At 40.8% G+C, this 17042-nt stretch overlaps 2 protein-coding genes across 3 annotated transcripts in view; one reads left to right on the top strand and one right to left on the bottom strand.

Annotated features, from left to right (window-relative positions):
- The window catches only part of trdn (triadin), a 112877-nt gene that overhangs the window by 71485 nt on the left and 24350 nt on the right, over positions 1 to 17042 (bottom strand). The window lies entirely within an intron of this gene.
- nkain2 (sodium/potassium transporting ATPase interacting 2) overlaps positions 1 to 17042 on the top strand; it is a 79907-nt gene that overhangs the window by 40648 nt on the left and 22217 nt on the right. For both annotated transcript variants that reach the window (XM_010739313.3, XM_027283948.1), the window contains exon 4: positions 16002 to 16202. In XM_010739313.3, coding sequence (XP_010737615.2) covers positions 16002 to 16202 — 201 coding nt within the window. The remainder of the gene's footprint in view (positions 1 to 16001; positions 16203 to 17042) is intronic.

Raw genomic sequence — 17042 nt, 5'->3', positions numbered from 1 at the left:
GTTCACTTGTTACCGTGAATGTGCAGTTTATCTTGAATCCGTTCTACATGCACCGTCCTTCAGCCATTGACGCTGCAGCAGGCAACATTTAAACATACCCAAAGCAAAACCTTCCATGCCTGTCTCTGCTGCTCGTATCACTCTCTTACTGTAAGCCCCTCCCACCAAACCGCAGGAGCCGGTTGCCCTGCCAAACCTCGTCCCCTGTAGGGCAGAGCGCCCCAGGCTTTAGAGACAGCTGCGACAACGTCTCACAGGAGGATGAGATGCTAGTACACTGCATACACACACACACACCACTGCCCCCCTTCAAAAGATGTTCCCTCCTGTTTGTCGTCATGCCTCTTTGCCATTCGTCGATGCGAGTGCCATGGCATGGAACATAATGAGCCCGAAGCTCCGTGTGGAGCCACGGCATGTTCACACACGTGTTATGTACTACACGCTGTTATTGGCAAAGGAGGGATGGTTGATTTTGTTTCTAAAGCTCCTCCTGAAGCTGCACACTGAAGATACTGACTGAGCGAAAGCATGCGCAGCGGAGGAGGGTTGTATAGTGAGTGCACAAGCAGTGATTGACAAGATGTTAGAGTTTTCTCCTGGCTGTGATTGGTTGTTTTTGTTCAGGCACGGTGGATTCTTGAAAATGCCATTAGGAGCACTAGGAGAAGCAAATATTTCAAAAACTTCTTTTTTTATAAAAGTTACTTACTGCAGCTTCAATACTCACTAGTGTGGCCAATGTGTATTAATCTTCAGCTGAAAATAGTCCTAAAAAATGCCCTATTTACTCCAGTTTTAAAGTATGAAGCTATATTTTTGTGACCCCCTTTTGTAGGAATGAGTAAGTTTGGGCTTAAGAGGCAAACAATTTGTTATTTTTGGTATTTTCATTTCATTTGTTGACACTAGAATACACTCATTTACAGTCATCTAACTTCAAATCAAATAAATCATTTCAGCCATCCAGGTTTTCCCATGCGTGATGCAACCCTACTCCAGTCCAGAGGAGGGAGGTAATGCACATGAGGCAGTAGTTGTCTTTTGCTGAGAGCAAGCCATAAACTCAGGCCACATTCAGACACAATCAGAAAATCGCTTTTTTATTTCTAGCTGGCTTTCTCGATGTTGGCGCTCCCTCACTCTCATTCACTGTCCATGTCACCTGACCAATGCTTGCTCTCTCCCTATCTCCATCTCCACCTGGATAGCTTCCGTTTTAGTGACATTTTAGTTTCACTGTGGAGGGTTTGACCAGGCTGATCAACTTAACTGGCTGAAATGAATGGAAAGATCTGCGCCTGATTGTGTCTGAATGCAGCCTAACAGACCTCTGATGACTCCTCTGAAAGAACCATGTGCGAGACAAAAGTTGTGTCATCACATGCGCTCACTGGCACCGCTCTCTTACCGATACAAATCACTGCTCTCTGCAACTACACTTGTCTTTCTGATATGCTCTCTGCTAACCAGAGTCTGTACTCAGCAAAGAAGTGCCACTGTAGCATCAAGCTGCGATCGTGAGTGGAATGTGTGTTTGTGCGAACATCCTGTTCGATAAAAGGCTGAGAAAAGATCTCACTGCTTTGACCAGCAAGTGTTGAAAAAAGGTTTTCTTGTTCTCGCTTCTAACAGGAAGGGTCACGTAATTTCAGTGTTTTTAGTGTAAATTCAGTTGCTATGATCACAGGGGCAAGACCCTGCCAGTCGCTGCTTCCACAGACTGCTCACACACTGATATAGATATGAGTTGTTCTTCAAGTCTTTGCAGACTAACTTTGCACAGATTTAGCTTCTCTGCTGTAAAATGTGTTGATTTTAAATACAGATTATCAACTTGGACAATTAATTAGGGCCAATCAGCGCTTCTATAAACAGAAGAAATCAGTTGATAGGGGAGTGCTGATTATGGCTGATTACACTCTCTGCTGTGTTGTAAAAAAAAAAAAAACTGTAGTTTTCCCACCACAATTTGCTCCAAATTACTCGTTCTATTGGACAGTTATGTAACAGGTCTGCTACCAGTTTAATAAATCGCACAAAATTGCAGCTACAGCAGCACACATCATCTATCCTAATCCCCATCTTATTGGTATTTCCAGCTTTTCGATCATAATTACTGTTAGTTTGAACAAAAGAGTAATTGGCGCATATTCTTCTGCTAGTTTTCCTGCTCCCCCTGGTACTCACTCACTGCTCGATACACTCATCCCCAGTCTGTCTGCTCATCCCACACACACACACACACACACACACACACACACACACCATGAGCCTTGTTAAATTTTGTTGCCATCCAAACTATAGACAGAAGTTTAACAGTGAGTCAACAGTTGTACAAAACCCCCCCACCTTCTGTCAAGAATCCTACAGCTTCATTGATCTCTGATTTTAATGATATTTGCACCTCTCACTGTCCCTGAGGCCTAGTTTCTAATAGTTACAACCAACTGCAGCTGGGAGGACAGGAAACTGACGTTTGGGTTTTGTCTTTATCACACTGGAAATACGGGCCTTTCTGCCATTTTAGAAGGCTAGAGAGCAAGTCAGAAACATGCAGAGAAGCTGTATGTTAATGGTTCAAAGGTTAATTAAGTAGAATAAAATTAATTACCACCAAATGTATAATTTACATTCGATTGTGAGTCTAATATTTCTCTTTATAAATCTCTCTATTAAAAGGCTTCAGCACCACTGTGCAAAATCCATCACATCTGGTTTCTAATGAGGGCGAAGCAGCTAGTTAATTTGGGACACCTTTATCAATTACCTGCTGACCAATCAGAGAGAAGCGCGCTCGAACCAGATGCCGAACAGCTTGTTTTTATGACCAGAACAGTTTGCGTGCGCCTCGCTCAAGGGCACATCAACCTTGACCTAGTTACTGAGGCAGAGGGGAGCTACAAATGTACCCCCCCTCCACCCGGATTCACCAGCTGTTGTATGAGATACGAATCCATCACCTACCGTTCCAAGGCTTGTTTACTGACCTGAGGGCTATTATTACACTGGACCACATGTAAAACAAGTCTGGCTGTGACTGTTGTCACTCAGAACAAAGAGCATCCCAAATTTATGCTCTGCTGGGAGAACTGCACAAACAAAAAGCATAATTTTACTGATGCAAAATAAAAACTATGCTTAGGAATATTCAGTGACATGTATTATTCACAATCAAAAGGAGACAAAAACCTCTGAAAACAAAGTGACATGTAAGATACATCCCAGGTTTTGTCAACAAATAAAAATAAAACAGTAATGCAAAAGAGACAAGAACGTTGTCTCCCTGACTCATTTCACGGTATCCTCTGGTGCCCAAATATATCTCCTCTTCAGAGTTTGAGTAGCTGCTTCGCCTGTTGTGCTAATAAGCTACATCTAATATCAGTAACGTTATGTTTTAGTAATATTGTAGTAATGTTACAGTACGGCTAAACCGTGCTCCGTGGCCACTGGAGCTAATCACGGATGTTCTAGTCATTGTTTCAAACCCCACCAGAAGCACCATGGCGTATTTCAGAAGGATCCCAGAAGTGAGTCTCTGCTCGGTTCCACCTAGAATATGCAGCTATTCTGTTTTTTGACAGACGTCGCTAGCAGCCCGTGTCAATCTGCTCAAGTCAGGCAGACAAAACGCCACAGAGAATCCGATCGATTTTCAAACAGCCAAAAAGGGAAACAAGTGAACTACGTAGCATATTTAAATATTTAGAGGCACCTAAACCAAGGAAAAGTAACCACATCTGAGCAAGTTAACAAAGTCTGGCGGGCAGAACACTTTGAAGTCGCATTGAGGATGGACCAAATCAGTGCTGCGGATGAGCGACAGAGACATGCCCATTGGGCGTTAAGCAAACAGCTAACATAACCGTCTCTTGGAAGAAAAGAATGTCAGAATTACACGTGTCTGTGGTCCCTCGAAAACCCCGACAGAGAACAGTATTTCAGCTAAAACTTTAGAAGATTCGACAAGCCTCTGAAATCTTAGCAGACGCAAACTGAGGTGTGAAATTTTTAAAAAAAAGCCCTCAATGTCTAGAAGAATTTCTTTTTGTTCACTGAAATGTGACTAAAACACTTTTTAACAAAAGACAAAGATTAAAACACATTACTGTTGACAGCAGCAACTAAATTTGGTTGCAAGTTGAAATCTAACGTCAGCCCAGCTTAAATACTGTAGAGTATATAGCATAGTGGCACATTTTTCCTGCTCCGCCTCGAACCAGATCAGATCATCTCGTTGGTATTTGATAAGGGTAATGATGGTGTGCTCTGTGCTTCAAGAATACTGTGATGTAAATGAAAATCTCTTAATCTCCCTCTCTGTTGCTCTCTGATGCTGATTCCCTCTTTCTTGGTTTGCCCCTCTCTCTCTCTCTCTCTGTCTGCCTCCTCCTGTGCCTTGCTCTCTTCATCTCCATGTAATTCTTCCCTCCTCTCCCTCTGCTCACCCTATAATCAAGTCTTTTTCATGTTGTTTTGAAAAGTGCCATGTGATTCTGTCCCGTGCTCCTCTTCCGTCTCGCTCTTCTTCACCTTCTCGCCTCCTTTTCATTCACTCTCTTCCTCTATATTTTCAGTGTCAAGACTTGAGGAAATGTGTCCCTGTCGAGAAAGCACTTCTATTTGTGTTCAATAGCGATTCCCAGTGAGGGGCTTTATGTATTGGCCAGTACTAGGTGCCAATTTAATACATTACTTTATACACTCAGGCCATTACTTTGGGGTCACAGGACAAAAGTGATCACGACAGTCTCTATTTCTCTTCATTACACTGATTTTACTCTTTCTGTGTATAAAAGAGGTGAAGAATCATCCTCTGCTTTGATTTGTGCCATCTTATCCGTGATTCTTGGATTTCTATTGTAGCTTTGATGCCATTTATAGTATTTTATTTATGAACAGACCTAATATGTGCATCCCCGGTGCCAGCAATGTACCTTTATTAGAACTCTGATCAGACTGTCAGGGAAGTAAGTGACTACTTGGAGGAATGGCGTCCCACTCTAAATGAATGAGATTGAATTTACATTCATTTGGATGTTGAATCAGAAAATAGTGCAGATGAAGACAGCAAATCCATTTAGTGCTTTTCATGATGACAGACAGATGTTTGTTGTGCAGTGCGTCAGTTAAAGTATACAGGACACTTGTGGATTGCGGATTATTCGATGTTCAGCAGGTGAACTGTGAATATTCCCGGTGTTATAGTGCAGCAAAGTCAGAAAGATTAGGGCTGAGAGATATAAAATTTGCCAAATGTCTGACATTTCTTCACGATAAGGAAAGTAAATCTCAGACAGTGAGTGAAAAGGTGGGAGAGACAGCGAGGAGGGTAAATGCGTCAGAGTTTGTCAGCTCAGTTTGAGGTCCTGAAAGTCGGGCAGCCAGATGGACTGACGTTGGAGGAACAGACAGATCACCACGATTGAAATAACGGTAAAGTGTCTTCGATGATACATCGTTAGTGTTAGTTCAGAGGACATTGTGAGGACCATGTTGCATGACGAGTCACTGACATTGTCCCACGCATACAGTAAGACTCCATCTCAAAGTTGGACGTAGCTCAGTTATTTTGAGCTTGACAGTGAAAACAGCAGTTGACAGGGCTTAATGTCCACGTACTCTTTCAACCATCAGCAAACGCAGTTTGCTCATTTACAGTGAATTACTTTGTAAAGGGATCGCTACAAAACATAAAATGATTGTCACTGCGATAACTTTCAGAGTTAAGCCCGGTGGATTGGATGGATCCGTTTTTCATTACCCCACCGGTACCTGAAGCAACACGCCAATTTCAGTTTGAGCATCCACCAAGTCTTCTCATTCTTGTTGACTTTACAGATTATTCTTGACTTTGGTAAGAAATAAAAGGGCTATTCCAGTGATTTAATAAAAGCTGGAGCAACTCACAAGGTTTAGATTTTTTTAAAAATGAAGAAGAAGAAGAGATATTTTTATGGTTATGTTTTTAAATATTTGGAAAGCTCCAAAAACTGTCCACAGGTTTTTACACAATGGTACTTGTCAAATGCCTCCACACATCACCCCCTACACCTTTCTGACCGGGCAATTTTTGTGACTTTCTGAAACCCACAATCCGAAAATCATGCCACTTCAGGCAGCAATTGGTCAAGTGTGTAGAGGTGTAAAAGTAGACCAGATTTGAGCATCTTTGTTGAGCTGTATTTTTATTTGTGTGTGAACCACAGTGTGTCCAAGCATACCCGAGAATTGCTCATTTGTTTTTGTTTTCTTTATACATTATATAATGAAAACATGCAATTATCTGCACCTGTGAACCAGGAAACGTTTGGTATTAAAAGTCTAAAATGGTTTATTACATTTAAAAAGATGCTGATTGATAAATTTCTTTATCAGCAGTCTTGTTATGACATGTTTGCCTTCTCAGTCGTTTGTGTTTGATGGAACTTTCTATCTAATGTGTATCTTTGCCTTCCATAAGGCCCCTGTAGAGCCCCAGAGGCAAGATAAGGTGTACATCCTGTCTTGACAGTAATTTGAGTTTAAGCTTGAGATTCATACCATATATCAGTCTATCACACTCCCATCCTCCCTGTCACTCGCTACTGCACTATCTAATATAGCAGCAATGCCTTAAAATTAATCTTTAAAAAGATTTCTGATGTGGCATTTCTGACAGATTTGGAGAGGAGCCTGTGGAGAGAGAACTGTCACTTTGTTGCAAACACTCGCACACACTCGCACATATTCAACTCTTTCTCACTCACACACACACACACACACACTCACAGACAGCAAACTGTCAGTAGTCCACTGTGTCATATAAAAGATGCAGCCACCCTCTGGGTGTCAGATGACACACAGATACAGACGCATACGTACACACATACACCACGCTCAGCTGTCAGTCATTTATTGAGGAGGTGGGGTGTTGTGTGGGAAGGTTATCCCACATGCTTTTTTGCATACCGTGCGTGAAAGAGCGTGTCTGTAAGTGTGTGTGTGTGTGCTTGCTGAGAACACGAGGGACACACGCTTACATATGTGCACACACCAAATCCAAACAGTCTCAAAACAGGGCCATTTTGAAATCCCATATCCATCCATGCGTCCAATTTCAGTCCACAAACACACAACGGAGCGGTGACAGAGAGACACAAGTGAAAGATGGAGAGAAACTAAAAGAAACTAAAGAAGACTGAAAGATTGAGGTAAAGAATCAAGGGCAGACTGAGAGGTTCAGACAGGCAAAGGTACGACATGTGCTACAGAAGATGACGTGCGATGGGGATGAGGCCACGGGTGAATCAGTGTCCCTTTCAAGAGAGGAAAGCGAGACAAGAAAGAAAAAGAAAAGTAGAAACAGAGAAAGTTAGAGCAACAAACCTCTCTGCTGCTCTCAGGATTGTTTATCTAACAGGAAGAAAATCAAACATGTGCCTTTGATATCAATATCATATCAACATCAATGGCTGCTGTTGTCAGTGCAGCGTGAGCTCTTTGCTGCAGGATAAATTATAGCAGAAATATGACTGTAAATCAAAATGAAAACGACCCAATTCATCGTCTAAGAAAGTAAAAAAAAAAAAACAGATTGCTGGGGCCAGTTTGAATGCTAATAGTCACTTAATTTTACTCCCCTCAGAATTCAATCTACGCCGTCGATTGAGACGATGAATGAGAGGATCCCACACATTTAATCATAGACGTTGTAGTTAAAACATCCACCCTGATTCACTGAGTTAATGCATCAACCCTGGCTGTGTTTGATCAATGGATACATTTGTTGAAATCATGGCATGAAATTGCTTTTTCTTTTTTTTTCTTTTTTCCCCTCCATCAACACATCTCTGGTGGCACATTCCTACCAGTCAATCTTTTCATTTAAGCCCCGAGCTATTTCTGCTGCTGATTTGATTTGATAATTCATTGTTACTGTATTGTTTCATAACAAGAGTTTGTTTTCAACAAGAACGAGCTGATTAAACGCAGATTGGCTGTACGCCGCAGTAGATAATGAATTTGACTGACTTTGCCTGCCGCAGTCAAACCTGTACCAGGCTTAAGATGGTGGCTGGTGTTTATTTCAAGCCTTGATTGTAATGGATACCCTGGCTGTGTTAGCAGTAATGTTTGTTTTATTTTGCATGCTAGAGGAAACTGCTAAACTGCCTATACTTAAAACCCCTTTACTGTAATGTGTATTTCTTGAAGGTTTGCTCAAATGAGCTTTCTCAGTAAGCCCAGAGGAATGTTTTTTTTAATTTATTTAAACAATAAAGGACATTGCCAGTGTATTACAACATATTTTTGTAGCTTCTGCCATCTTTTCTTTTGATTATAATGACATTTCACCCACCTTTCCACTTATCAGCAAGCAACTGAGCAATAACATTGTTAAGTGATAAGAAGGATGGCCAAAACTATGAAAAATAGACTCCAGTTGTAATAAACCAGAATTATCCTTTCACACATATTTCTTTAAGTTGATCTTGTATAACGTTTTCTTTGTATCCCTCTAGTATATGTCCAGTGTGTAACATCTACAGGGACATAGTGGCAGAATAGAGCAGGAGTGGAAAATAATATTCATCTGTATGTTTTCATTAGTGTATAACCACCTGAAAATAAGAATAATTGTGTTTTCGTTACCTTAGAATGAGCTCCCTCTACAGAGGGAACGGGGTGCCTTCCATGGAGTCCACCACTTGTAGCCATGAACGGACAAACCAAACACTGGCTCTTTGATGTTTTCGTGTTTTTCTTAAATTTCAGGGTGAGGCGAGGGGGTATTCAGTTGGTTGCAATCTATAAGTAAACCACTGGAGTAGTTTCAGATGCATCCCTTTTTTCCTCCATATTGTGAACAACAAATCGGTGTTGAAAAAAAATCTTTTAATTAGGTTATCGACCTTGTCTATATACACTGGTTTCATTTCAGTGCCTTTGCTCTGTTTTGCTGTTGCTCTATTGTCTCTTTTTTTTGACACTCTCTTTGTGTTTTTCACAGAGAGTAGAAACGATTGACAATATACAATTTGTGAGGACACCGAGCGGAGCAGAGAAGGCACAGGTGTCAGTATTTTTTACAAACAGGCTCAGTAGTGAACGACACGCCAACATGCTGACGCATTCAGAATCTTTTAGCCGAGCTACACTGGAGAATATTTAGTTAAACAGACCAGTGATGCTGTTGCTGCTGCAGTTTTCTGAAGTCATGGAAAGTAGCAAGTAAAGTAGTAGTATGTTTTGCCAGGCTCTTAAAAAATAATCTTTTAAATGTACTACATTGCTTGACAACCGGTCCTATGGTAACTTACTTTGGCATGCAGTTAATGCACCAGTCATAATTTTGTTTTAACGAAAACTCAACTTTGCTCCCAGTGTTCTTCACCACTGTTTTGGAAGAAGGAAATATCAGGAGTAAAAGTCTGTAAATAAGTTTGTGCAGTGAATCTAATTCATGCCAAAAGAGAAAAATAATTTTACATTAGCATGTAGGCAAAGAAACTGAGAAAGAACTTTGGTGTGTTAGAATGAGAACAGGGATTCACTTATAGCCTGAGATACATTGAAAACCTCAATAAAGCTCAACCATCTATACTAATATATCTTCACCTCAGAAGGCACAAAGCAACATTAGCATTCATTTTAAGATTCACTTCCCCTGTTAGCTCTGTTTTGGTCACCACCAACCAACGAGTGAAATATCTGGTTCTTTAGCAGCTAAATGCCCCAAAATGTTCACCAAGGTAATCTCAAGTTTGATAGCTGTCTCCAGTGAACCCCCCCTTCTTTCATGCAATTATGGATCCCACCTCCAGTATGGGGTAGTAGCACTATAATTGGCGCACCAATCAGAAAGATCGAAGGGGCTGAAATGGTTATGTTGAGGCATTTGCTTAGAGATGGTAATGGGTTTGGAGTGGTTAAGGTCAGGGTTAGTATCTGGGACAGACTTCATCTTTACTCACCCCCCCAGCATATATACACACACACACACAGAAGCAATTCCCTAACACCCCCAACCAATCTGATAGGAGAGAAGTGCCTGAGGCATTATGGGTTAAGGCCTCATCTAACACCCATGGGAAATCACAGCAAAACAATGTAGGGAGATGCACCGTGACTGATGATATTGGTGTGAAATAACACAGACAGAGTGACATAGTGAGAGACAGCGGAGTGAGAGAAAGAGAAAATGATAGAAGAGGGGACAGAGTCACAGATAGAGGTTTGGTTAAATAGAGTGAAAAATTGACTTTAGAGAGAATAAAGCTAATGTTGTTCCCTCCATGATTTTCTGCCCTTTCACTTGATAATCGCTGATTTTTCTAGCTGCCTGCTGGACGGACTGGGCTGACTGTTGTTGTCTGTCAGAATGTCAGACTGACTGTTTTGTATCCTGTCCGTCTGTCTGCTTCACTACATGACTGCTGGAGCTGGTACTGTATGCGTAGACTATGTAAAAAAATGTGACACAGTGATCTGAAAAGGTGTTATGTGCCGGTCGGTATGTACGTCTTTGTGTCCAGGGAGCAGATGCTGAAGCACTGTTGGGGAAAAACGGTCACTCCCGCTCTTATGCCCTCTTTCCATTCATCCATCCATCCAGAATATATGTGGGTCGGTAAACTGAAAATTTAAATGATTTCAGTCAGAGATCCCTTGAACGTCGTTACTTATATATAACGTCTATATTTTTAAAATGAACTTGACTGTGAACTGAACACATGAATATCCTGAAAAACAGTGTTAATACAACAAAAATAAACCAGGTTTTGTTTACATCACATCTGCTTTGATCAGAATTGGACACCATGTTGCTAAATTATTCATCTCCAAGTGTCCCCTTTTCCTTATACCGTCATGGTTTATAGCTGTATTGTATTGCAGGAAACACACAATTTAAGCCAGATTGTCTGTGTGTTTTTCATTTGATTGTAAAACTACGCTCAAATTTAGCTCCAGGTAGCATTAGAAAGTCATTACTCTTCCCTCGTTGACTATAATATCAGACTATCTGAGGAAGAAATACTATTTTCAGTGGTCTTTCCCCCCTCCATCCCTCTATCTCTTGGGAGGGGAAGACAAAGGAAAATTGAGGAGTGGGAAATTGAGGGGAAATTGAGAGAGAGACAGAGAGAGAGACAGAGAGAGAGAGAGAGAGAGAGAGAGAGAGAGAGAGAGAGCAGGGTGAAGAAGAGGAAGAGGTGAAGAGGAAAGGCAAAGGAAAAACAGATGTGGTTCATTGAAGCGGCACTAGCCCACAGTCAGAGACAAAGACCTGAGAGCATGAGTGCATGATCCTCAACTAGCACACTGGAAATTATAGACTGTGTGTGTGTGTGTGTGTGTGTGTGTGTGTGTGTGTGTGTGTGTGTGTGTGTGTGTGTGTGAGAGAGAGAGAGAGAGAGAGAGAGTGAGAGAGACAGAAAAAATTGGTTTGGGGGGTTACATGAGAAAGAGGTGAGACAGACGACAGATGCAGGGAGGTAATATGTGAGACAAGATGTGCAGAGACTAACAATCAGAAATTATGCTTAGCAAGGAACTCACATGTTCCTTGAAGTTGCAAGCCAAACAGCCCATTCATCACCAGACAGATTAATATCTCAAGATTATTTTGGAGCTATGGCTTCATTATCCTGGTGGGTTAAATGCTGCATTGGTAAATACATTCCACTGTATAAAATCAATACATCAATGCCAGTACATGGCCGCAATTTAATTGTTTTGTATTCCACTACTGAGTATGGAATAATTTGAGTTTTGCCTCCAAATCCTTTGTGCAGGTTGCAAACATAAAAACTGTTCATATTTGGTAATTTGTTCTTACAAAAGCGCTATCTCCAAACACCTTTGCTCTACTTTGGAAAAATAGGCTTAATTTTGTTGGGTTTTTTTATATTTAATTTTTTCCCCATCTCCAGTTGTAGAGACTTGTTGTGTCGGTTCACTGCTGCTGGATGAATAGAAAGGAGATAATACCGTTTTTTATTATTAGTCCCAGTCTGGTTCCAAGCTATATTACAGACCTGTAACCTCAATGAAGTCATGCAGGCGCTGGATCACCACACACAGCTGAACAAAAACAGAACTCAGAAGTACTTTTTTGTTGTTAGTGGTATGTTCTGTAGTGATGTTGCTAGCATATAGAGAACATGACATCACGTTGATTTAGCTTCAGTATAGGTACAAAGAAATTTAAAGCAACAATCCAACATTTTGGGAAATGTGTTTATTTGCTGTCATGCAAGAGTTAGAAAAGATGACAGAAAATAACAGATAGTGACTGCCCTTGTGAAAATGTAACCAACACATTACTCTTACATATATAGCTAATGTACATATTGAGCAAACAAGATTTATCGTGTTAATTAGTCAGCTTTAGTTGGATTTTGTAACCTTTGGACGGAGCCGGGCTAGCTGTTTCCCCTTTTTTCTGTCTCCTGGCTACAGCTTCAGTGGTATTGATCTTCTCATCTAAATCTCAGCAAGAAAACGAATAAATGTATCTCCAAAATGTCAAATGGCTCCTTTAAAGTAGACATATTGAATATAAACTGCAATGTTTGAACGGCAAAGTGGTTACACTGACTTTTACTATTGTTCTCTCTATTAGTTAATGCTGTTTTCTTTTCTTAAATTGGATGTGGATGTGTGGATGGAGCTGCAGTTTATTTTGCTCCCATATTCCACAAGTAGATAGCACGAGTAACTTTGCCAGAATAACAGCTTGGTCGAGCGTGGACACATTCGTCGTGTCCCTTTTTTCACTGCCTTCACAAAGTGAAGAGAAGAATGCAGAATTAGTAACAGTGCGCCCTCTTTTACCTTGATGACATTTTGCCAAATTCAGCTTTTCACTGATAATTACTTTTGTGTTTATGTTTGTTCGAGAGGCTCATTAGAAAAGCACTGATAGAGACAGTGCTGAAATAATTATTGCTCCCCCTCCCAACCTCATTCAACAGAGAGAGGGAGAAAGCAAGGGAGAGCAGTAAACCAGAAACAACAGCAAGAAAGAAAAGAAATATAAAAGAGAGAATAAAGAAGATTTGTAGCGAGGCGGTGACAGTAAGGACAGTAAGGAAAGTGATGTCAGAGAGGAAGCAAGTGAGAAATTTAGTGAGATTTTACTCATTAAAAAGAGGAGCACAACAAGGGGAGATGGCATTAATCAGAGCTCCACGCTAATGAGGCATTTATTCATTACACAGAAATAGAGAGAGGCTAAGGAAGAAGAAAGGAGGGGGAGAAAAGGAGTCAGAGGAGTGAGAGGAAAGGAAGGCTACAGTATAAATTAATAGAGAGGGAAAAAATTAAGTAGGAAAGAGAGAGAACAATGTGGAGAGAGGTGATGGAGTCGAGCGTGGATGTGGAGAGAGGATAAGTGGTGAGTATACAGTGTAGATCAGACAGTGTTTGCTCAGGTGTTGATGTATAAGAACTGAATTCCTTTGGGTCTATTTAAAGAACTGCCATTTGTGTTCATCACCTGAATAATAATAATAATAAAGATGTTTAAAATGTGAGTTTTCCTACAGACTACCGCAACTATTCACCCCTTCATTCCATCATATTGTTGCTGATAAACGGTGAAAACCTTCAGATTTTATGGTTTAATAACACAGCTCATGTTCTAGGACCATATTGACAGACGAATACGAGGAAATCAATTCATTCTTAGACATGTTTTTGGTCTTAATAAAAAGCTCTATCACCACAGGGAAAACTGTGGTAAAAGTCATTTTTGCATCCAGCTTGCTTTTAAAGAACATTAAGGCTTTTCATTGAACTAATGCGTGTGAGTAATGTGTGTATTTGTGTGGTTTGCGTGGCTGTCTGTGGAATGATATATGTCTCCCCTTGCTAAGTGGAGTTGTTAATATGTGCATTATTTAAACCAAGACGACTATCATAACTGATTTATTGCGCGTCTTTCAGGCTTTTAGAATTAAAAGGATTGGAGAGGAGCCAGAGCAGATACCCTATACTGCAACGGGCTGTTGCTATGTGCTGCTCTGATGTGAAACTGAAACAACGAGGGGTCAGAAAGCATTTATTCAATTACTTGTTTTCGGCTGTGTTATGCTTTGCAGCTTCTGGCTGTAATTCTACGTTATATCTGCCAGTGCCAACTACTCATGCTGTTTTGAACAAGCTGAACAAATAAAGAGAAGAAAATGTTTCCATATCTGTTGAGCAATAAGACGAAGAGTCTAGAGGCTTTGCTTTGACACATCAGTGCTTTAAGCGAAATGGTAATGTTAGCATGCTGTTGGCATTGCTAACATGTAATTGTAGCTGTTAATGTTTACCATGCCCCCATCTTAAGTTAGCATGTTAGCATGATATCATTTGATGGGAATATGATTAGTTTGACAGATACTTGGTCATTAAGAAAAATCAATCATGACTAAAGTTGGGGGCTAAAAGAAATTTATGTTCATCCTCTGGGGATCATAGGGGTGAAGTGAGTGGTGATATTTTGGTCAAAAATGAGTTATATATATATGAAATTATAGCTCTGTCCTCCAAATTGTGTGGCCTGGTCGTCCACTAATTAGACGATCCGTGGTTCAATCCCTGGCTCCTCCAGTCTGCATGTCGAAGTGTCCTTGAGCAAGATACTGAACCTCAAATTGCTCCTGAAAGCTGCACCATCGGTGTGTGAACGTTTATAAATGGTTAGCTCCCAAAATTAGGTGAGCAGTTGGCACCTTGCATGGCAGGCAATCAGAGTATGAATGAATGGCTGAATGAGATATGTAGTGTAAGAGCGCCTTGAGTGGTTGGAAGACTAGAAAGGTGCTTCATGAGTACAGTCCATTTAGCATTCAACGAATCCAGAGTTATTAATCATAAAACAAAAGAGCTAAGAGCACTGAACACAATGAACTATTTGAGGCTAAAATGACGTGTTCGGTTAACTACAAGGTTTCAATGAAGGATGGATATTGTTCATTAAGTATATTGTCAACCATGTGCTGGATTTTTGATATTAAAGATTGAATTTAATACACAAAGTCAAGACAAAGTAAATCTGGTCAAATGTCACTTACACCCTTCTGGTTCAGCATTTTGCCAATCCATCCATCCAATCTGATGTTCAGACATTTAACATGAGGGCTTAAGAACTTTTACCTGCTGGTGGCGCTAGTTGCAGGATCATTAAAGTCCTTACAATTTATACACTAGGCACCACTGATGCCTGTATCAATTTCATGGCAGTTCACCACAAAACTAAGTAGAACAAACATCAGGAGGTCACCAAAGTCAGTTGGATTCATTCCCTGGGGACTTTCAATGTCTTTACAAAACTTCACGGTAATCCATCGAGTATCTGTCGAGATATTTCAGTCTGGATCAAAGTGATACTGACCGCCCTTGCTATTTGTGGAGCCAAGTTGCAAGTGTGGCTACAAACTCCCTCAGTAATGATGCTACATTCACTTTAATCTGCCTCCCAATTTTTAATGGCACCCACGGTGTAGGGATTGTCCTGCTTAAGGAGAAATAAATGAGGAGAGCAAATCAGAACAGTGTTGACTGAAAGTGAAACAGCAACACTGACCCTCCAATGACACTCTCCAACACAAAGCCGCTTCTACACGGAAAAAAAAGATCTTTTGGCACATGAAGAAACTCAAAAATCAAAGCTTCTCTCAATCTCTAACTTTTTTACTTTCTCTCTCTGACCTCCTCACATCATTCTTCTCTCTCTCTCTCTCTCTTTGTGCCCTTACCATAACCCTGCCTGTGTTTGATTCAGATCTGAGTGATACCAGATCATTGGAATTATAAATCTCAGATCTATTTTTAGCTTGAGCCAAACCCTCTCCTCTCCTCTCTCTCTCTATCTTCCAGACCTCAATATGACAAACAGTTAAGTTTTAATTAAAACTTGGTTAAAACCAGCCCTGACATTCAGCCTGGTGATCTGCCTCATGTCTGAGGATGTAATTCAACTCTCTCTCTGTCTGTGTCTCTCTCTGATTCTTTCTTGCCAGGACTCTGACCTTGTCCTGACGTTCAACCTGTCCATGCATCGCTCCTGGTGGATGGAGAACGGCCCGGGGTGCAGGGTGACACCCATCACTCCTCCTCCCTCCTGGGCACCCGAGGACCACCGATATATATCTATATCTGGCTGTCTGATGGATTTTCAGTTCATAGAGGTGGCTCACTCCTCACTGCAGATACTCCTGGCTGTAAGTACTTGAGCTAAATAGGTACTTTCTATTATGCACTGCAATTTCAAACTTGAGTACCTGCATGCCGTTTACACACTGTCACATCTCAGCTTGGGCTTTAAACAGCCTTTTAAATAACGAGAGTGACCTGTCGCTCACAATGGGTGTTATTGTAAATATGTAGCAGCTCGAAACTGATATTTGTCTTCATATTTGTATTTTGCAAAATCTTTTTATTTGCTTTCTTTTTAACACTTTTTTCCTCAATAATGGTTGCAGAGGAGCAGAGATGAAGAGTGTTTGCAAATTAGTATTGAGAGACATATACTAGATTTCAAAGGAGTGCCACTCTGAGCCACTCTGAGCCGTATTTTGCAATGGACAGCTATTATTAAAAAGTGGAATTGATTGTTGGCTAAACTCTTGACCAAAACAATGACTGTCCAAGCATCAGTAACCGTGACAAAGCACAACAAGGCCTCTGGATGTGTATAAGTGTTGTGTACTGGGTTCTAGCATAGACAGTATAAAACATGAATATTCCAAAAATGGGCAAAGACGTTGATCATCTGTGGACCTGAGGTGGTCCCGAATTATGCCTGGGTGTTCAAAGAAGCCACCTATGATGGTACTCATCTATTATTCAAAGCATCCACGCTGTTAATTATGCCTAACTTTAAGCTAATTTGAACAGGGGAGTTATATAAAGATTCAGGCCCTATTTGAACATGAACAGAGAAATTAGTTATAGAGACCAAAACATCTTTTTGTACCATGCTTACTTCTGCTGTGAAGTTGGACATTTTAACATGGGGGCTTATGGAGATTGACGTGTTCTGTAGCCAGCCTCGAGTGGAC

The sequence above is a fragment of the Larimichthys crocea genome, chromosome XI, assembly GCF_000972845.2.
Source record: "Larimichthys crocea isolate SSNF chromosome XI, L_crocea_2.0, whole genome shotgun sequence".
NCBI lineage: Eukaryota > Metazoa > Chordata > Actinopteri > Sciaenidae > Larimichthys > Larimichthys crocea.
The sequence above is the reverse complement of the archived record's forward strand: the minus strand, read 5'-3'. Positions and strand labels throughout refer to the sequence as shown.